We start from the raw sequence: 22010 nt of genomic DNA, 5'->3' as shown, positions 1-22010 counted from the left end.
AGCACAGCCACAGACAGAAAGGCCATGCAGAGTGATCAACACTGCCCAGAAGATCATTGGCTGCTCTCTGCCCTCACTGGATGCCATAGCCAGCCATCGCTACCTCAGCAGAGCGGGAACATTGTCAGGGACCAATACCACCCTGGTCACAACCTGTTACAGCTGCTGCCCTCTGGCAGACGCTACAGGTCTCACAAAGCACGGACAAATAGACTTAAGGACAGTTTTTCCCACAGCTATTAGGACTCTGAAATTGCATTAGCACGACACACAATCCCTTCTGTGCAATAACAATGTGCAATATCTTAGATTGTGCAATATTTTAGAATTTACCTAGCCAGGATGTGACTTTTTATACTTTTATATTACGATTTGTTTTTGTTTTTTTACTGGGAAAACGTATTTTGTGGAGTAACACCACCAATTTCATTTACGCAGCTGTGTATTATGACAATAAAGGCTTTTGATTTGATTTGAGAATGTGTTATGGTCGGATGAAACCAAAATAGAACTTTTTGGTAGAAACACAGGAGTGTGAGAGACTGAGGTTGTGGACAGGTGTCTTTTATACCGATAATGAGTTAAAACAGATGCTATTAATACAGGAAACGAGTGGTGACCTCGTTAGAAGAAGTTAGACCTATTTGACAGCCAGAAATCTTGCTTGTTTGTAGGTGACCTAAGACTTATTTTCCACTCTAATTTGGAAATAAATTCTTTAAAAATAAAACAATGTGATTTTCTGTTTATTTTCCCACATTCTGTCTCTCATGGTTGAGGTTTACCCATTTTAACAATTACAGGCCTCTAATCTTTTCAAGTAGGAGAACTTGCACAATTGGTGCTAAATACTTATTTGCCCCACTGTATATATCAAAAATGTGAAATGAATAATAATGCTGTTTTACAACAATACATTACTCTATATATATCTATATCTATATCTATATCTATATCTATATCTATATCTATATCTATATCTATATCTATATCTATATCTATATCTATATCTATATCTATATCTATATCTATATCTATATCTATATCTATATCTATATCTATATCTATATCTATATCTATATCTATATCTATGGACCGGTGAATGAAATATTGACACCTGTAGTGAAAATATACAATATAAAAGTCCCTTTTTGGACTTTGTCATTTTTTTCTTTTCTTTTTGCCCATTGATTTACTTCTGAAACAATCCACATCTTCCATGACTGAAAATCTATATTCAAATGTAAATGTATTTTAATGAAAATAATATCTTCATTTGTGGATTTGTTTACTGGATTTTCTTTTATCAAGTTTGCATTTATTACCTCATTAGTAGTCATTCACTCCGTAAACTGAACATTGACAAAATCCTGCAATGCTGCAGCATAGTTTAAACACTGAATTGTATTCCAATATAATACAGTGGTACCTCGTCATACGACCGCTCGTCATACAAAATTCTCGTCTTACGACGGAAATTTCGATCGAATAATTCGCCCGTGATGCGGTCAAAATTTCGTGATGCGACCAAGCCAGGTAGCCATGGCACTGTCTTTTTTTTGCATCTCTTTCGTGTATAAAATCTTTCTACGAGCACTGGGCGGACTTTGCATTTCCATACGCGTTTTTCCCCCACTTTGGTCTACATTTACATACCAGGTAAACAACAATGGATCGGCAGAGTTTTGCAAAGAAAAGATCTGGAATATATGTACACTCGGTAATCAGACACGGGGAAGCGGCAAGTTCCAAACAACTCTTGATGCGTTCGTTTTGAAGGCTCCGGCGGAACGTCGGGGTGGGGCCAACCCGTTACAAAGGTAAAAAAGATTAAAACTAAATTAGAATTCAGTTTTGTGTGAAGTTACATTAAACGTTGAGTGTCTGTATATATTAATCCAAGTTAATTTAAATTTGTTTGTTCGTTTACGAGTGCCGTGGATAAAGTGCCCACGAAGCCCCCCCCCTCTGCCTCCGTGTGTATGTCGTTCCCTTCCCCTCCGCGAAATGCGTCTAATTTTACTTCTATTAAACACATTTTATTACTATTAAACCACTCGTTAGTTATTACTTTGTCAATACATGGCGAATTAGAAGAAATAAAACATGTTTTACATGAGTGCGGAGTTGCCGTGGATAGTCCCCCAGAACAGCGCCCCCCCCCCCCCCCCCCCGCCTCAGTGTGTATTTCGTTCCCATCCCCTCCATGAAATGCGTCTAATTTTACTTCTATTAAACACATTTTATTACTATTAAACCACTGGTTATTTATTACTTTGTCAATACATGGCGAATTAGAAGAAATAAAACATGTTTTACACGAGTGCGGCGTTGCCGTGGATAGTCCCCCCGAACAGCCCCCCCCCCGCCTCCGTGTGTATGTCGTTCCCTTCCGCTCCGCGAAATGCGTCTAATTTTACTTCTATTAAACACATTTTATTACTATTAAACCACTCGTTATTTATTACTTTGTCAATATATGGCGAATTAGAAAAAATAAAATAAAAATTCCAATCCAATATCCTGTTTTTGGTGTTTTTTCAGTGGGTTGGAATGAATTAATTTGTTTTCCATTCATTTCAATTGAAAACGTCCGCTCGAGTTACGAGAATCTTGTCATACGATCTCAGTCTCGGAACGGATTACGCTCGTATGTTGAGGTACCACTGTAATACATAAGCTCTACTCAATCTTAAAAAAATAATGATGACAACGTTGTTCTTGAAGAATAGAATTGACACAAACAGGCCAACAGTAAAAATATGTAGCCTTGATTCAACCTTCATATAATGTATCACTTATTTACTACATGCGAGTGTATTCACCTGTTATGGTCAGGGTATCCGTACATGCCTGAGGAGTCCCACTGCTCTATCATGTGGCCTGACCCTAGACCCCAAAGATCTGAGCAATTGCTAAGGACAGACACATGTACACACACACGCACGCACACAAACACGCACACACACAAAAACAACATGAACCAAAAATGACTCAAATAAAAGCAAACAGACAGTAAATGTGAGATGGCCCATTGCAGATAAACAGGATGAAATCAGAAATATGAATATGTAAATAGTTGGCATCTTTTAAATGAAATACAAAACAAAAAAAATACCATCACCCCATGCTTATAAATAAATGATGCTAACTACGTTATAGAAATAAACAAATTTAGTGTGATGCAGATGTTTTTTCATTATTATTATTATAAGGTGATCGATATTATTTCTATCTAACCCTAACCTCCTAACCCAGTAAAGCTCCTTTCAAATAAGTTCCCGCAAAGTCTGTGATCACAGAAGATTACATATACATAATTTATAATTTATGTACAGTGGTACCTCGACATACGAGTGTGGCCCGACATACGAGTAAAATTTCGGGCAAATATTTATCTTGAGCTACGAGACAAATTTTGATATACGAGCAGACAGCGGACGTGAGATGCTGCTCATAAGAACATCATGGGCACTGTCTCTCTCCCCGCGACTCCCTCGTGTAATGTCTCTGGTCGCAACTCCCTCTTTGTAATGTCTCTGCGAGCACAGGGCGGAGCGTTGCATTTTTTCAGTGTTTTTTTTTTCAGTTAGTCAGTGCGAATGGCGTATATACTACTTCTCGCTGGCAAGTGGTTGTGCGTTATCCTAATGTGAGGACATTTGTGCGCGTCATTTTGGGAATATTTTGAAGGAAATACAAACTCAAACAACCCTCGATATTGACTGAAAGTCAGTGTGGAGGTGGGGCAAAAAGAGCCAACCCGGGAGAAGAAAGGTATCAAGATGTCAAACAAAATTAGAATTAAGTTTAGTGTTAGGTTCGATTAAACTTATTTTTGAGTGTGTCTGCATCGTAATCCAAGTTCATTTAAATTTGTTTATGTTATGTTACGAGGGCTTTGCGTGCAAAAATCCCGCCCCGCTCTCTGTCCGTCTCACCCCCGCCCCGCCCCCCTTCGAAATCCATATAATTTTAGTACTATTAAACACATTTTAGTAATATTAAACCACTAGTTATGTGTTACTTTGTTAATAGATGGCGAATTAGAACAAATAAAACATTTTTTCTAATCCAATATCCTGTTTATGGTGTTTTTTCAGAGGGTTGGAACGAATTAATTTGTTTTTAGTTCATTTCAATGTGAAACGTTCGTTTGAGTTACGAGAAAATTCCGCCGGGTCAAGCGGGTAAGTGAGGAAAACACCTGACATGAACTGCCATGAGCAAATAACGACATACGAGCTCAGTCATGGAACGAATTTAGCTTGTATCTCGAGGTACCACTGTATTTTGTTTCTGAGAAAAAGGACAAATTGGCAGCTTTAATTAGTAAAATAAAAATTATGAAATCTACCAAAAAAGAGATGAATAATAAGGTCAAGACTATGAAAAGACAAATTTTAAAAACACTGGACACAATTTGAATAAAAATGTTGTTATAAATGAGGCATGCGCACACAAATGACACTAAACATCGTCCATTTTTTGCATGCACGGCAATAAAGTTGTCTAATCTCTCATATCATCTTCCGCTTATCCGAAGTCAGGTTGCCGGGGCAGCAGCTTAAGCAGGGAAGCCCAGATTTACCTCTCCCCAGCTACTTCATCCAGCTCTTCTGGGAGGATCCCAAGGCGTTCCTGGGCTAACCGGGAGACAATCTCCCCGCGGCCCCCTCCCGGTGGGATGTGCCCGGAACACCTCCCTAGAGAGGCGTCCAGGGGGGTTGTCCTGATCAGATGCCCGAGCCAACTCATCTGGGTCCTCTCGATCCGGAGGAACAATGGCTCTACTCCAAGCCCCTCCTGAATGACTGAGCTTCTCACCCTATTTCTAAGGAAGAGTCCAGAAATCCTGTGCAGGAAACTCATTTCAGCCGCTTGTATCCGGGATCTCGTTCTTTTGGTCACTACCCACAGCTTGTGACCATAGATGAGGGTGGGAATGTAGATGGACCGGTAAATAGAGAGCCTCGCCTTTTGGCTCAGCTCCTTCTTCACCACGACGGACCGATTCAGAGTCTGCATCACTGCAGACGCCGCACTGATCCACCTGGCGATCTCCCGCTCCATTCTTCCCTCACTCGTGAACAAGACCCCAAGATACTTAGACGCCTCCACCACTCGCACATGCATATTGTGCAATGTGGAAATGTCGGTCCTTTTGGAGACGGCGTCTCATCTCATCTCATTTTCTGAACCGCTTTATCCACATTTGGGTCGCGGGGGGTTCTGGAGCCTATCCAAGCAGAATCCGGACCAGAGGGTCCAATCAGACTACCATGCATGTTTTTTGGAATGTGAGAGGAAACCGAAGTTCCCGGAGGAAACCCGTGCAGGCCCGGGGACAACATGCAAACTCCACACAGATGGACATGAGCTGGGAGACAGCGTCAACATGGGACATTTTGTCGAATAAGCAATAAAGTTCTGCGAGTGTCTGGTGTCTTAAGGGTCATCCAAATTGCGATCATTTTGCGCTTATTCCGAGGAGGCATATTGATAAGACTTACCAGTGCTGTGTACGCATACTTCCTGAGCTCGATCGAACCCTTAGGGTTTTGGGGAGTCAGTCTCAGGGATTCGGTGGAGCCTCTGCCGCGGAGGTCAAGACACATCGAGCCATCATGTCTATTCATGATAACATGCCAAGCTAGACCATTACTGGCTGCAGATGATCACGTGACATTGCTTGGCCAATTAGTGCTGCGGCCAATTTATATACGACGAATCGTCAGTCAGAACTTGTAACTCAGATGATTCACAATAAACTTGTATTACCGAATTCTTCTGGTTTACAGTGCAGTGGGATCAAGATGGCGGAAGCCGTAGCGTTGGTCTGGAATTCGAGCCATTCAAATTGGAAATGTGGTACTTTTCCGAAATGGATAAATAAAATAATATGTAAGTGACAATTTTTGGGGGATTTCCAGGGTTTAGGGAGGTTGTCCGGGGTCCCGGAGTTTGCGTTGTATTTCCGGGTAAACCTCGGAAATTCTGGGGTAGTCAGCAGCTCTGATATAGGGACCGAACCCACCGTTACGAACCCCATCTCCCGGAGTACCCCCCACAAGACTCTCTGGGTAACACAGTCGAACGCCTTCTCCAAGTCCACAAAGCACATGTAGACTGTTTGGGCAAATTCTCATGCCCACCAAAGACATTGCTGAGGATTAGAGCTGATCCACTGTTCCATAGCCAGGACGAAATCCACAATGCTGAATCCAAGATTCGACCTCCCGGTAGACCCTCCTCTCCAGTACCACGGAATAGACATTACTGGGGAGGCTGAGGAGTGTGATTCCCCGATCCCACCATCGGACCCAACTCACCACCAGGTGGTGATTGGTTGACAGCTCCACCCCTCTCTTTACCCAACTGTCCAAGACAGGAAGCCGCAGGTCCGATGACATGACCACAAAGTCGATCATCGAACTGCGTCCTAGGTTGTCCTGATGCCAAATGCACATATGGACACCCTTATGCTAGACGTAGGGCGGCACAATGGCGCGAGTGGTTAGCGCGTTGGCCTCACCATTGATGCCCTGGGTTCAAATCCAGGTCACGTCCACCTGTGTGGAGTTTGCTTGTTCCTGCGTGGGTTTCCTCCCACATTCCAAAAACATGCATGGTAGGCTGATTGGACACTGTAAATTGCCCCAAAGTATGGGTTTGAGTGTGCATGGTTGTACGTCTCCTTGTGCCCTGCGATTGGCTGGCCACCGATTCAGTGTGTCCCCCGGCTGTGCCCCGGAGTCAGCTGGGATAGGCTCTACCACCCCCCACGACCCTAATGAGGGTAAAGCGGTTCAGAAAATGAGATGAGATGCTTGAACATGCTGTTTATTATCATCAGTTCACGACGAGCGCAGAAATCTAAAAATAGAAGACCACTTGGGTTCCGATCAGGGGGGCCGTTCTTCCCTATCACCCCCCTCCAGGTCTCACTGTCATTGCCCACGTGAGCATTGAAGTCCCCTATCAGAACGAGGGAGTGCCCCGAAGGAACACTTCTCCACCACCGCTTCCAAGGACTGGTGGGTACTCTGAACTGCTGTTTGGTGCATACGCACAAACAACAGTCAGGTTCCGTCCCCCCACCCAAAGACGGAGGGATGCCACCAGGGCAAACCCCAATATACAGGCACCAAGCCAGGGGGGGCAATAAGTATGCCCACACCTGCTTGGCGCCTCTCACCATGAGCAACTCCAGAGCGGAAGAATGTCCAACCCCCATCGAGAGGAGTGATACCGGAACCCAAGCTCTGCAGGTGAGGCAGACTACATCAAGCCGGAATTGCCTGACCTCACACACTCGCTCAGGCTCTTTCCCAACCTCACACACTCGCTCAGGCTCTTTCCCAACCTCACACACTCGCTCAGGCTCTTTCCCAACCTCACACACTCGCTCAGGCTCTTTCCCAACCTCACACACTCGCTCAGGCTCTTTCCCAACCTCACACACTCGCTCAGGCTCTTTCCCAACCTCACACACTCGCTCAGGCTCTTTCCCAACCTCACACACTCGCTCAGGCTCTTTCCCAACCTCACACACTCGCTCAGGCCCTTTCCCAACCTCACACACTCGCTCAGGCTCTTTCCCAACCTCACACACTCGCTCAGGCCCTTTCCCAACCTCACACACTCGCTCAGGCCCTTTCCCAACCTCACACACTCGCTCAGGCTCTTTCCCAACCTCACACACTCGCTCAGGCTCTTTCCCAACCTCACACACTCGCTCAGGCCCTTTCCCAACCTCACACACTCGCTCAGGCCCTTTCCCAACCTCACACACTCGCTCAGGCTCTTTCCCAACCTCACACACTCGCTCAGGCTCTTTCCCAACCTCACACACTCGCTCAGGCTCTTTCCCAACCTCACACACTCGCTCAGGCTCTTTCCCAACCTCACACACTCGCTCAGGCTCTTTCCCAACCTCACACACTCGCTCAGGCTCTTTCCCAACCTCACACACTCGCTCAGGCTCTTTCCCAACCTCACACACTCGCTCAGGCTCTTTCCCAACCTCACACACTCGCTCAGGCTCTTTCCCAACCTCACACACTCGCTCAGGCTCTTTCCCAACCTCACACACTCGCTCAGGCTCTTTCCCAACCAAAGAGGTGATATTCCACATCCCAAGAGCCAGTTTCTGCAGACCGCCAAGGATCCCTCCTTTGGGTGCCGCCCAGCTTTCGACGCACCCGACCTCTTTGGCCCCTCTTATAGGTTACCCCATGTGAGGAGGAACCCATCTAATCTCTTCTGGCTGTGCCCCACGGGTGTAGGCCACCAGGCGATCGCCATTGTGCCCCTTCTCTGGGCCTAGCCCCAGAGTGGGGCCCCAATGACCGCTTCCACTCGAGGGAATCCGTAGTTCATTGGTCTTTCTCATCATAAGGGGTCTTCTGAGCCATTCTTTGTCTGGTCCCCCACCTCAGACCAGTTTGCCATGGGTGACCTAACCAGAGGCACAAGGCCCCTGACAACATAGCTCCAAGGATCACTGGGACACACAAACCCCACCACCTTGATAATGTGATGACTCATCAGGGGGAACAAATCTTGTCCTACTAACTAATGACCCAACCATGCTTGCGGTCTTTGACACACTTCCTCAATATGGCTTTTCTATCAAAGAGAAAAACTACATCTGTTTCCTTCTCACAATATGCTGTACAGGCAAACCGACATCTGAAGCTTCTGTGTTGAGATGAGCTACCAAATTAAGAAATCCATTAAGCACAGGTACTCAATGTACACAAGTATAGTGCAAACTACAGTAAGTTTGTGTGCAATAATAGAAGGGAAACAACAATTTGAACTTAGCCAAGATGAGATAAGTTATCTCAGGGATGGGATCACACTCGTACAGTTAAGCATACGGAAACCAAAAAACGCTACTGGAGAAATCTGAAAAGCACCAGCACTTGGATCAGCAACAGTACAGTTGTTACTTTCACATTCTTCTGGTGAAGAACAGTAAAAATATTTCACTGTCGAGGGAGCTTTTTTTGTAATATCAGCTCAACTTGATAACCAAGTTCATTTGACATTTTAGTGTCTTTCCCTGCAGTCCAAAATACTTCATTTAAAAAATAATAATAATAATCCTAGAAGGTTGGAATTTAATAATTATTAGGGGGCAAAAGTCCCCGCGTGATGAATAACTATTTAACAATAAATGAAGACTAATTATTCAAAAATTGATTTGTTCCTGGGGCCGATTGACTACCTATTTATCGTAACTCAAAGAGAACTATTTCAAAAGGAACCAGTGGAACTAATGTTTTCTAAAGTCAAACTGTTGAATACAGCTGACAACATCTAAAAAACAGGGAACTAAACCATTAATAGTCGGTGATGGACATACATTATTATTATGTAAATATGGAATAGGCGCCTTTCAAAGCGGCTGCTAGTTGCAGTGGCTCCCTATACCCTCACTCGTATTCTGTGTTTTTAGGGCTTTTTTAGAGCTTTTTTTTCCTTTATTTTTACGTTTTATTGTCTCTTAGGATTGTACTTGTTACTTTGCTTTATATATTATATTCCAAACCTTAATGTTTTAAAACTTTACTTTCAAGACTCTACTCCAGGACTAAAGTTGTGCGAGAGGCAGTCTTTGAGCTATTAGTTTAGTTTATCTTTGCGAATTCTGGACATTATATTTTGACCCACTCAGCCATGCCTCCGCTGTTTTACACAAAGGATCAGCTGTTAGCGCTACGCAACACCTGGATTCCCCTGGACCTGGACCTGGACCTCCCCGCGGAGTTAAAGAGGAAGAGAAGAGGATGCAGAGCTGGACGAAAATGTCAGGAGAGAAAGCGACGCTTCAGACCCAGCATTCCATCTATTATTATGGGGAACGTAAGATCTCTCCCCAATAAGATGGAAGAGCTAACGGCGCTGACCAAACAACAACGACAATATCGGAATATCTGCATTATGTGCTTCACGGAGACCTGGCTGAATGAACTAATTCCAGACTCTCTCGTCTCCTTGGACGGTTTTCAGCTGGTGAGGGCGGACAGAGATGCTGAGGAGAGCGGTAGGAAGAAAGGGGGGGACTAGCTGTTTTTATTAATAGTAGATGGTGCAGCCCCGGGCACATTACTGTGAAGGAGCGACTCTGCACTTGAGATATCGAGCTAGTAGCTGTTAGCATCAGGCCGTTTTACATCCCCCGGGAGTTCTCGCACGTTATCATAATAACTGCGTATATACGTCCCTCGGCCGATGCGACAGTCGCCCGCGAGCTGCTTCACGCCACTGTGTCCCGGCTGCAAACGTCACACCCCCAGTCTCTCCTTCTTATCTCTGGTGATTTTAACCATGCTTCCTTGGCTTCTACTCTCCCCACCTTCACTCAGTATGTGAAGTGCCACACCAGGGAACAAAAAACTCTGGACCTGCTGTATGCCAACACAAAGGAGGCATACAGCTCAGTCCCCCTCCCCCCACTGGGCCGCTCAGACCACAACCTGGTCCATCTGATCCCCACCTACATCCCTATGGTGAGGAAAATAAAACCTACCACGAGGATCATACAAAGATGGACCGAGGAGACCAGCATGGTACTGAGGGACTGTTTTGAGACCACTGACTGGGAGGTGCTGTGCAATTCACATGGTAATGACATTGACAGCTTGACCCACTGCATCACAGATTATATTAACTTCTGTGTTGAGAACATTGTACCCTCCAAGAAGGTCCGTTGTTTCTCCAACAATAAGCCGTGGGTCACCAGGGATCTAAGGGCCCTCCTGAACAAGAAGGAGAGGGCTTTTAGGTCTGGGGAGAAAGAGAGCCTGAAAATGGTCCAAAAGGAGCTGAAGAGAGAGATAAGGAAGGGTAAGACCATCTACAGGAGGAAGCTGGAGAACCAACTCCAGAGAGGCAACACCAAAGAGGTCTGGAGGAGCTTGAGGACTATTTCGGGCCATGGAGGCAACAGCGAGAGAGACCCGGAGTCTGGCGGCAGGGAGTGGGCCAATGAACTGAATCAGTTCTTTAACAGATTCAGTCCTGCCCCCACTCCCCTGACCCCCCAGACCAGGAGCAACGCTCCCCCCTCATTCTCCTCCTCCTCCCCCTCTTCCACCGGTCTCTGCATTACAGTCGATCAGGTGATAAAACAGCTAAAGAAGATCGAGGCAAGGAAGGCTACCGGTCCAGACGGCCTCAGCTCCAGACTACTGAGAGAGTGTGCGGATCAGGTTGGTATGGTGATTCTGCATATTTTCAACCTCAGCCTCAGTCTGGAGAAGGTCCCCACCTTGTGGAAAACTTCCTGTGTGGTCCCAGTTCCTAAGACTGCGTACCCCAGGGAGCCAAACCACTTCAGGCCGGTAGCATTAACCTCTCACCTGATCAAGACATTGGAGAGAATCATCCTCAATCACCTCAGCCCCCTGATGAATGCAGAGCTGGACCCGCTGCAGTTCGCCTATCGTCCAGGTATTGGTGTGGAAGATGCTACCACCTACCTGATGCACAGGTCTCTTTCACACCTGGAGAACACGGGAAGCACGCTGAGAATGATGTTTTTTGACCTCTCCAGTGCGTTCAACACCATTCAGCCGGTCCTACTGAGAGGGAAACTGGAAGAGGCTGGAGTAAGGAACCACCTAGCCGCATGGATCATCGACTTCCTCACTGACAGACCACAATATGTGAGACTCCAGGACTGTATGTCTGATGTGGTAGCTTGCAGCACGGGGGCCCCACAAGGCACAGTGCTCTCCCCACTCCTCTTCTCCCTCTACACATCGGATTTCCAACATAATACAGACACCTGCCACCTCCAGAAGTTCTCTGACGACACCGCTATTATTGGACGAGTGACGGACGGGAATGACCTGGAGTATAGGGGAGTCATCACAGCCTTTGTTGACTGGTGTAGGCAAAACCACCTCTACATCAACACCAGTAAGACAAAGGAAATGGTCATCGATTTTCGGAGGAATCCTCAACAGACCACTCAGGTGAACATCCAGGGTACAGACATTGAAATCGTGGAGAATTTTAAGTACCTGGGTGTTCACCTCAACAACAAACTAGATTGGTCCACAAACATAGATGCCCTGTACAAAAGGGGCCAGAGCCGCCTCTACCTACTGAGGAGTCTACGTTCCTTTGGAGTGTGCAGGACACTGCTGAGGACTTTCTACGACACTGTGGTGGCATCTACAGTGTTTTATGCAGTGCTCTGTTGGGGATGCGGGAGCACGGAGAGGGACAGGAACAGGCTGAATAAGCTGGTCAGGAGGGCCAGCTCTGTTCTGGGCTGTCCTCTGGACTCTGTGGAGGAAGTGGGAGAGCGGAGAATGCTGACCAGGATGATGTCCATCATGGACAGCACCTCCCACCCCCTGCATGAGTCTGTGGAGTCCCTCCGAAGCTCCTTTAGCAATAGACTGCGGCACCCTCATTGCAGGAAGGAGCGCTTCCGCAGATCCTTCCTCCCATCAGCTGTCAGGCTCTTTAACAAAAAAATGGCTGAGTGTTGAGACCTACCGTATGCATGCATGTATATTTATGTGTATGTATGTATAAATGTGCTAAGCAACACGCTTATTTATTTATATATTTATTCATGTATTTATTTGTTAACTTACTTTTACCTATCTATTTATGTCTAAAATGCCTTTCCTATTCCTGCATCCTCACCCTGTTGCTACTGTGACAACAAAATTTCCCAAATACGGGATGAATAAAGTTATCCAATCCAATGGAAGCAGATCGGAAGGAGCTCAACTTCAAGCAACCATAGATGATTTGAAAGAGGACAACTTAAAACTCATTCTCCAGAAAAAACGCCATTATCATTTAGTGCTTACTGTATCTTCAGAGATGTCACAAAAAAAAGTTAAGTAAAAAATATTGGGATATTAACACTTATCATTCCACAACTCCATCACAAAGGATTTGAAATGAAACAGAATGTGATTGAACTGTAGACTTTCATCTTTAAATTTAAGATAGCTATGTCCAAATCCAGTGAAAAGATTTACCCTTGTCAGAACAGGATTGTGCTATTAAAACTAACAATGTCAATAATGGAAACATCACGTGGTAAGTTTTGGTTTCCTCCAACCCACTTTCACTTCTCCTACAAGACTAACCTTTTTGACCTGAATGAAGAAGCGGGTTTCCCGTTGCGCAACGTTTTCGCTACAATTATGTGGCTCAGTATCAGTGTTTGACCACATTAGGTATGCTGCATGATCAGTCAATTCACTGATTTGCTTATCTGAAAAATTTGGAACCTCTGTGGTTTGTAACTTCCGTATCACTGGTTGGCTTTTAAATTGTCAAATGTAGGTTTTTTTTATTATTATTTCTTGTGGAATTAAATCAATCAAGTTAATATTAAAAGAATGAGTCCAATTTCAAATTGTTTGCATCATAAGACTGGTATTACACTCTGGGTATATTTAACCCGTTTTAACCCACTGTTCTCATTTGAGAACAGCCTGTGCTTCTTTTCTTACGTGATAAAAAAAAGGAGTTTTCCCGTTTTATGCAAATGTTCTGAACACGTTACAAAAAACTAAAAATTGATAACTTGGGTTAAAATGGGATAAGTAAATATTAAGATTTTCTTTAAGATTAACATTGTTACCTGTCAAAAAAAATGATAAAGCTTAAAACAATAACTTGGCATACAGCAGGAACTGAGTCAATGTTTGGACAATAATTTGCCTGCTTTCAAGGATCTTAATGGTTTTCTCGCGTTATACATGACACCACAATTTCAAATCCACCTTTGTCTTATTGTCATGCTTTTTTTCCCAAAATAGTTTGCTCAATTTGAATTGGAACTGATTTTCCATCAAAAACACAGTGAGTGGCACTTGGCCATTATTTAAGTGAAAAGTATGTAGGAACTAAATTTAAAGTGTACGCAGTTGTGTTTGCCCATCTCACCTGGGTATGGTAACACATTTGGTGTTGATGTTCTGCGTGCTGATGGCTTTTTCCAGCTCATCCAGCTGTCCTGTCTTCTTCAGCTTCTTCACCAAACTCTTAACAGCTTTTTCACACCATTTCTCCTCCTGGCCACCTCCGTTCTGCTCCCCTACTCCTCCAATGCCACTCCCTCCACCTCCTGTCAGAGTCTTCTTCCATCCCAACAACCGCTTCACCACCGGGGGAGTGAAGGGTAGTATGGAGGACATCTTGTGTGTACGTTGCGTACGTAAGCGTTTTGAGATAGCCTCTTAATCTGATGTAAAGGGAACAAGGGAGGGGGAGAGGGAATTAAAGCCGTTGGGTAGTATGTCTAAAATTGTTCAGTAAATAGAAGGACAGAGAGGATATACAAGTGTATTTTGTTTAATTAAAGCCAAGTTATTAATACTAAGGAAAAGGCTGGAAAATACAATAGTAGACAATATTTCATGGAACATGCAAATCAAGGGGAGTCGAAACTGGAGGATCCAATTCATCCTGAAAATACAGAAGATGACAAAAACATGTCAACTTCAAAAAAAGTAAATTAACAGCGATGAAAAAAGTCACTGAGGCTAACTAATGTTTTGTTAAAATAATTGCGTCAATGCAGGGTACCTTTCGGTTACTAGGTCAGCCTTAAAACCTAAGCCATCTTAAGAGAGGTGACAAATCTTCTATGTTGATGCTGATACTAATCAAACACTAATCTTATACAAAAGTACCTATCCTATTATCAAAACCAGAGTTAACCTTCTACTGCTAACACTGAGCAGTGTCAGACCGCATTAAACCTGGGTTGGCTGGCGGGTCAAACATGGCGCATCGGATAACTCCGTACACATCTGGAGAAAATGTGCTCAAACTATGCTGTAAAAGAATGCAAAACTCACAAATGGTAAACGATACAGATGAAATGTATTAAGGAGTGGAAAAAATTATATATACAGACGCTCCCCTACTTACGAACATACGACTTAGGAACAACATACGAACATGTCTGCAAATTGCGTTTATGTCGAAAAATGTTCGTAAGTTCGATTTTGTTGCGTAAGTTGCGTAAATTGCGCAAGTGCGTGACGTATCGCCAGTGCGCAAAGAACCTTTTTTCATTTTTATCATGAAATATCTCGTGCAGCCATTATTCAATATGGTTGGTGAAAAGCGAAATGCTTCTAGTGAGGGAGTTGCAATGAAGAGGCAAGCCATTTCATTTGAAACGAGTGGCAATAATAACGAAGCTTGATGCGCGTGAGTGGTGAGCGTTGTACGGTCATACAACTTGAATCGTTCGACCGTCAGTACCATTTATAAACATAAAGATCGAGCAGCAGGACCCAAATATTGAACGTTGCACAAAGTTTGCAAATCAATTGAATGATGCCATACAGTGCTACCGCATCATTTAGGATGAAAAAAAGAAGAAAACTGTGCAATCGTCGTTATATCGCTTCTTTCGGCCAGTTTCTAATACATAAATCTCTCTCTCTCTCTATACAGTACTGTACATATTCTCTCCATTTTATTAAATGTTTTTTTTCAGTACAAACCAATGCGTGTTTCTTATACAAGCCTTAAACATACAAATGCACTTATATAAACCTTCAATATACTTATATAGGCCTTAAACATAAATTATAATACAAAATATAGCACTGAATCAACTTACAAACAAATTCAACTTATGAACAATCGCTCGGAACCTAACTCGTTCGTAAGTAGGGGAGCGTCTGTACCGTATTTACTCGCGCATATATATATAAATAAATATATATATATATATATATATATATATATATATATATATATATATATATATATATATATATATATATATATATATATATAAATATAAATATATAAATATATGTATATATAAATATAAAAATATATATATATAAATATATATATATACACACACACACATACGTAATACGTAATATACATATATATATATATAGGGTCGCAACTCCCTCGTGTAATGGCTCTGGTCACAACTCCCACGAGTAATGTCTGCCCGAGCACTGGGCGGAGTGTTGCATTTTTTCAGTGTTTTCTTTTTCCGTTAGTCAGTGCAAATGGCGTATATACTACTTCTCGTTGGCAAGTGGTCGTGCGTTATCCTATTGTGAGGACATTTGTGTGCATCATTTTCAGAATATTTTGAAGGGAATACAAAAGCAAACAACCCTCGATAGGTTGCATCTGAAAGTCAGGGTGGAGGCAGGGCAAATAGAGCCAAGAAAGGTATAAAAATGTAAAACAAAATTAGAATTAAGTTTAGCATAAAGTTAGATTAAACTTATTTTTGAGTGTGTCTGCATCGTAATCCAAGTTCATTTAAATTTATTTATGTTACGTTACAAGCGCGTTGCCGTGCAAAAAGTCCGTCCCCTCTCTCTCTGTCCGTCTCTCTCTCCCCTCCGCAAAATCTGTCTAATTTTAGTACTATTAAACACATTTTAGTACTATTAAACCACTAGTTATTTGTCACTTTGTTAATAGATGGCGAATCAGAACAAAACCCACCCGCTGAAAAAAAACACCAAAAAACGGATATTACAATGGAAGAAAATATTTTGATTTGTTGTAATTTACCATCTACTAACAGAGTAACAAATAACTAGTGGTTATGATGTTTAATAATAAAATAAGGAATTATTCAGTACAACGGGGAGTTTGCTGATGGGAGAGAGAGACTTGATGGATACGCTCGTAACGTAACATAAACTTTAAATTTAACCCCCTAACCCAGAGGCAGGGGACACCCTGAATCGGTGGCCAGCCGATCGCAGATTTTAATCTTACGTTACACTACATTTAAACCTTCTTGTGGAATAACCAAGGCCACTAGATTAATGTTTCCCATCGCGGCTTTGGAGGGGAAATTCCTGCTTCTCCATATTGGCAAGCCAGTTCAGTCACACGCACACAACTCTAATGGTCTTTGATTATTTCATGCTTAATATCAATTGTCATCACACGCCTTTTCTTCGCACTACCCTTCATTGCACCAGCTTGCTTTGTATCCATTGTGTTTCCCTTAATTCTGCACTGACTAACGCAAAAAACACAAAAAATGCAACACTGCCCAGTGCTTGTAGAGATCTTTGCACAAGGGAGATTAAGCGAGAAAGACAAGGCGCTGAAATCATAACCAGCCTTACGCGGCTGTCTCAAATGCTCGTATCTCAAAATGTGTCTTGTATCTCAAGGTAAATATTTGCTCGGAATTTTACCCGTATCTCAAATTCCTCATATGTTGGGGCACTCGTATGTCGAGGTATTACGTACATCAAGAAGTCATGTAATACGAAAAAAACGGCACACTGATGACAGGAAGGAAGGCATTCGTGTCTTCGGAGTACAATATCCCTCTGAGGCTTCAATTCTGAACTTTAAAAGCTACAGACAACTCTTTACTAGCATTTATGTTTAAAAAAAATCCAAACAGTCCAAAATAAATGCTCTTTGTTGCAAACAATGGGACAGTCGGTAGAAAGATCGCCAAACACCCACCTACAAAATGAAGCTATTTAAAAAAAATCGGTGTTTAATCATCATATTGTGGGATTCTGTTTATAAAACATCAAACCTAAACAATGTTTGGACCAAAACCGTGTGAGGAGACCTTCCTAAATCACACACGTCGCCTTATTGTAAAGGCACAACAACAACAAAAAATATCTCATCGTGTTGATGGACCAAAATGTAAAATCGAAACGCTAATCGCAATTAGCAAGGCCTTGAGGACGAGATACCGGTCGTATTTTGTCTGTAATATCAAGTTGCTTTCTGAGAACATGTTTGTTTGTATCACTTCTACTATGTAACCACCCAACAGATAAACACTCACGCAATAATACACGTTCGCTCTCAGAAGTGCGAAGAATAAGGTAATGCGTTTCGTGTTTAACGAATCAGTCTAGAAAAAACAACGAAAAAAAATCCAGGGCGATTGTCACATTTTTAAAATTGAATGTATTAAAGTTTCTTTGTCTTGGATTTACCGATCCTCCCTCTTCGCTTCTATTGTCAACTTCAAAACGCGTGAGGGAAAAAAAATACCGCTAGCAAGCTCGCTACTTTGTCTGACACCAATAACCATCTCTGCAATATGTTTTGTCGCTTACAAAATTAATATTATTAACTGTTATTATTAACATGCTTACCAACCAAGGAGATGAAAGATGACCGTGTGCTCATTTAGGTACCCGTAACTACGTCCAGCCTTTTCATTATGATTTTGGTCTTAAAAGTGAATATGGAATGCAAAGAAACAACAGGGTGACGGACTCTCATTCAAAGCGCAACCAAACTATGAATGGCAAGCAGGCAGCAGGACTCAGTAGAATCTATTTGGCCCGCCTCTTCTCTCTTTTTATTGGCTAAATATATTGGTTCAATAGCGGAGCTTTTTGACATAGTACTTATTTTCCAGTGGTTTGAGTCCATGTCAATTCTGTACTATTGTGGCGGACTCGAAGGTCGGTTAATACTAAACCTTTAATTGCCTCATTATTATCATGACTATGATTATGGTAATGATTTATATTATTAGTACATCAATATTTTTAGATTAGTAATAAAATAAAGCATGATATGAGTGAAACCATTTTGGGGGTAAATTCGTGCCATCATGCAAATTAAGCAACACAGTGTCAGCACCTGCATGCAAATTAGTACTAGTTCCTTTAAAAAAAAAATCACCGCTCGGTTAAAATACTGCGTCCTGTTTTTAAATAACTCAAAGTGTATTCATTAATGTATCTTAACTGTATAGGACAGCATGCACATGCGCAGCGCTAGCGCTGTCTGTCTCACCTGAGATTTGTTGCTCAGATGCGGATAATGCCAACTAGTGAGGACTGTTCGATTTTGGAGGATTATCAGTGTATTGAATAAATAGTCATCAGCATCAGTGATTCCTCACAAGATGAGAATAATATTGTTAGCAAGAAATCCAGACGAACGAGGAAACAAAACACAATATGGACTCTTTACCTCACCAAGTGTTTGATTTCAGTTGACTTTTGCAAATTTTAGAATTTTGCTTTCCTGTAAGTATTACATCTTTAATTTTCTGTCATTTTACTCATGTCGATTTCAATTATTTACCCATATGAGGTGCAAAATGCCCTATTTGACCTCTGTCTACAATATCTAGTTGTGAAGGTAATTATTGCTGTTGTTAAAAGTAAAATAAATATGGGTTCATCTGTCTATAAAAAGATCTAAACAGTAAATTCATTGTTTGCTGATTATCAACCAGAGCCAGTGAGTCACAACTAACTTAAGTAGTTTTAAGACAAATCCAAACGATTGTTGAACACACATTATATTTTACGCAAAAGGGATTTTCATTTTCATGCCACTCCAAGTGGATAAAGAATAACACACTGAGTTAATAAATCTCACTGGGCCATCACCACGGTAACGGAAACTCCAGTGGGTAGATTGCAGTGTCATGTATAAACATATGTGACTGCATTGATATATACACTTATTGGTCAAGTAGAGTCATTTCAGTCACCTCGTTCATTTTTACATTTATTATACAAAGATTTATATTTTTTTGTGTGCAGGTGTGTGCCTGATCACATCACCTTCATGTAATGGGCAAATGCTGCAAGTGCAACGGGAGAGTGCTTTGCATGTGCTTGCTGCCTTGCATGATGACTGGTCACCTTCTCATTTATATCATGGTGACTATATTCGTAACCATCTCGTACACCCCCTCCAAAATAACCATCCACTACATCGCTCCGGGGATTTCAGCAAATTCCGGGGCTTTGGCCTCTCATCCACTCAGCCCTTTCTGGAATCTTCATCTGGAGCACAGTGCACTGTGGAATCATCTGCAGCACTCCTTGGACCGCCATTACAACCCAATACTGAGAGGAAATACGAGTGGGACACGGAGAAAGCCTATAGCAAAACTTCCAACTCCAATTAGAGATGAGTGCCTTTCTGGTTGTGCATCACACAAGTGCTCAAAACCTCCTCTATATGATGTCAACAATATACCTGAACAAATGAGGTCATTCGTGAATTCAATGCATTGCAGGTGTTACCGGATGCTCATCAATCAACCCAGTATGTGTAAAAGGAACAAGACTAGATTTGGTTTCAACTATCCAATGCTTCTCATAGCCATCAAATCTCAAGTAGGGAACTTTGAAAACAGGCAAGCCATCCGTGAAACCTGGGGTCGCAGTGGTTTTGTGAAAGGAGAGTTCAACAAGAAAGGGGGCTTTGTCCGTACCGTGTTTCTACTCGGGAGGCAAGACTCGAGTACAGGACCTCACCCAGACCTGAAAAACCTTTTGGATTTAGAGAATCAAAAACATAGGGACATACTCCAGTGGGATTTTAGGGATTCTTTTTTTAATCTAACCCTGAAGGACTTGCTGTTCTGGAATTGGCTCGAGCAATACTGCCCCACGGCGGCATTCATTTTTAAGGGGGATGACGACGTCTTTGTTCGAACTGACGCATTACTGGATTACTTAAACAATAAGTGGAAGGAACACCATCTTCGGTGGACCATTACAAATGAAACTGACGTGGATTTATTTGTGGGGGACGTCATCGCTAACGCAATGCCAAATCGGGATCCGTCTACTAAATATTACATACCAGAAAGTTTCTACAGAGGCGCCTACCCAACGTACGCAGGAGGAGGAGGGGTCGTATACTCTCAATCACTTGCATTACGACTTAAAGAAGTGTCCGCAAAGGTCTGCCTTTTCCCAATCGACGACGTTTACTTGGGAATGTGCCTGCAGAGACTGGGGGTCTCTCCCAGTCATCACCCAGGTTTTTTAACATTTGATCTACCAGAGACAGGCAGGGGAAATCCCTGTGCTTATAAATCGGTGCTTCTTGTTCATAGGCGGAGTCCCAAAGAGATGTTGACGTTATGGAACAGGTTGCAGAATATGAATAGTGAATGTTGAAAATTTCCCCGTAAAATAGGATTAATTAGGATAAATGCAGTTAAGATGACTTTTAAAAAGTATAAAAAATGGGTGCCTTTGTGTCCATTTTAAGTAGGAAATAGTCTATCAGATGTTTTGAATGCAAAAAGCACGGTTGTGGTTTGCATGATTTGTGTACAAGTCCCTCTATATGTCAGCGCGCATGACTGTAATATGCCGTGATACCTAACACTTAGGTTAAAAAAAACTGGAGAAACTGTTTTGGCTTCTGCTTTGTATACACAAATAAAAACTTCAGCAGTACACAGTTATTAAAAACTTCTAATGTTTTCCTAATAAGCAATTTAGGATAAATTATTCTAATTGGACCATCTTAAGACAGACCTGCATTGGTACTTTGGTAAAATATGTGACACTAACAGATATTCTTTCAACAAATATTGTGTCATGACTTGTTTAGATACTCATTGTTTTAAATTGTGTTTTAAATGAATTGTTAACTTGAGTTAGTTACTAACATTATGAAAACGTATTTATTATGTAATATATATATATATATATATATATATATATATATATATATATATATATATATATATATATATATATATATATATATATATATATATATATATATATATATATATATATATATATATATATATATATATATATATATATATATATATATATATATATATATATATAAGTATCCTTGTCATTGTTATCCATATGTCCACTAGACAAGAGTGTTACCATACTGTAAATGTGTGCTCGCTGTCTTGACTTCTGTAGTTGCAGGCCTCAACATTCATTAAAAATACAGCACGGACTGACTTGAAAGAGACTTATTTGAGATTGAGTGACATCGAGTGTTGAATTCCTGATCCTGCAATGACGGAGCCACTTTCACCAACAACTCAGTGGAAAACTATGGTTGGTCCAGTAGAAATAATGAAACTGGCAAAAACTTTTTAGCTCTCAATAAGCCTTGTTACCTCTAGACCTGGGCAGCAATTGATCCAGAAAGTGGGTGCAGGTTTTTAGTCCAACCGAAGCATACAACATTTTTTTACACCAATCCACTGGCTTACAAGTGTAACCAGTTGA

At 42.1% G+C, this 22010-nt stretch overlaps 2 protein-coding genes across 9 annotated transcripts in view; one reads left to right on the top strand and one right to left on the bottom strand.

The window, feature by feature from the left end:
* The window catches only part of smad2 (SMAD family member 2), a 45019-nt gene extending 26670 nt beyond the window's left edge, over positions 1–18349 (bottom strand). Inside the window, exons 1-3 of one of the 6 annotated variants that reach the window (XM_077623455.1) lie at positions 18136–18340; positions 13936–14233; positions 2826–2915 (exon numbers count right to left, since the gene is read on the bottom strand). In XM_077623455.1, the coding sequence (XP_077479581.1) occupies positions 2826–2915; positions 13936–14186 (341 nt within the window). In that variant the 5' untranslated portion in view covers positions 14187–14233; positions 18136–18340. Of the gene's footprint in view, positions 1–2825; positions 2916–13935; positions 14234–18131 lie in introns of all 6 variants that reach the window. The other 5 variants (XM_077623454.1, XM_077623457.1, XM_077623456.1 and 2 more) reach the window with 5 other exon arrangements.
* A 98-nt stretch (positions 18350–18447) lies between these two features.
* On the top strand, positions 18448–21352 carry LOC144091256 (N-acetyllactosaminide beta-1,3-N-acetylglucosaminyltransferase 2). Of its 3 annotated transcripts, XM_077623463.1 has the most exons (3): positions 18448–19019; positions 19545–19664; positions 19738–21352. In XM_077623463.1, the coding sequence occupies exons 2-3, from the start codon at positions 19583–19585 to the stop codon at positions 20916–20918; spliced, it is 1263 nt and encodes a 420-aa protein (XP_077479589.1). In that variant the 5' UTR covers positions 18448–19019; positions 19545–19582; the 3' UTR covers positions 20919–21352. The 3 variants fall into 3 exon arrangements, with proteins under 3 accessions (XP_077479589.1, XP_077479588.1, XP_077479587.1); XM_077623462.1 differs by having other exon boundaries at positions 18448–19664; XM_077623461.1 differs by having other exon boundaries at positions 18449–19019; positions 19545–21352.
* Positions 21353–22010: the final 658 nt, after the last annotated feature.

This window comes from Stigmatopora argus, chromosome 16 (genome assembly GCF_051989625.1).
Source record: "Stigmatopora argus isolate UIUO_Sarg chromosome 16, RoL_Sarg_1.0, whole genome shotgun sequence".
Lineage (NCBI taxonomy): Eukaryota > Metazoa > Chordata > Actinopteri > Syngnathiformes > Syngnathidae > Stigmatopora > Stigmatopora argus.
The sequence above is the reverse complement of the archived record's forward strand: the minus strand, read 5'-3'. Positions and strand labels throughout refer to the sequence as shown.

Excerpts from the sequence above, each read along its gene's own strand:
- LOC144091256 (XM_077623461.1), top strand. The coding sequence starts at position 19,575 with ATGGGCAAATGCTGCAAGTGCAACGGGAGAGTGCTTTGCATGTGCTTG.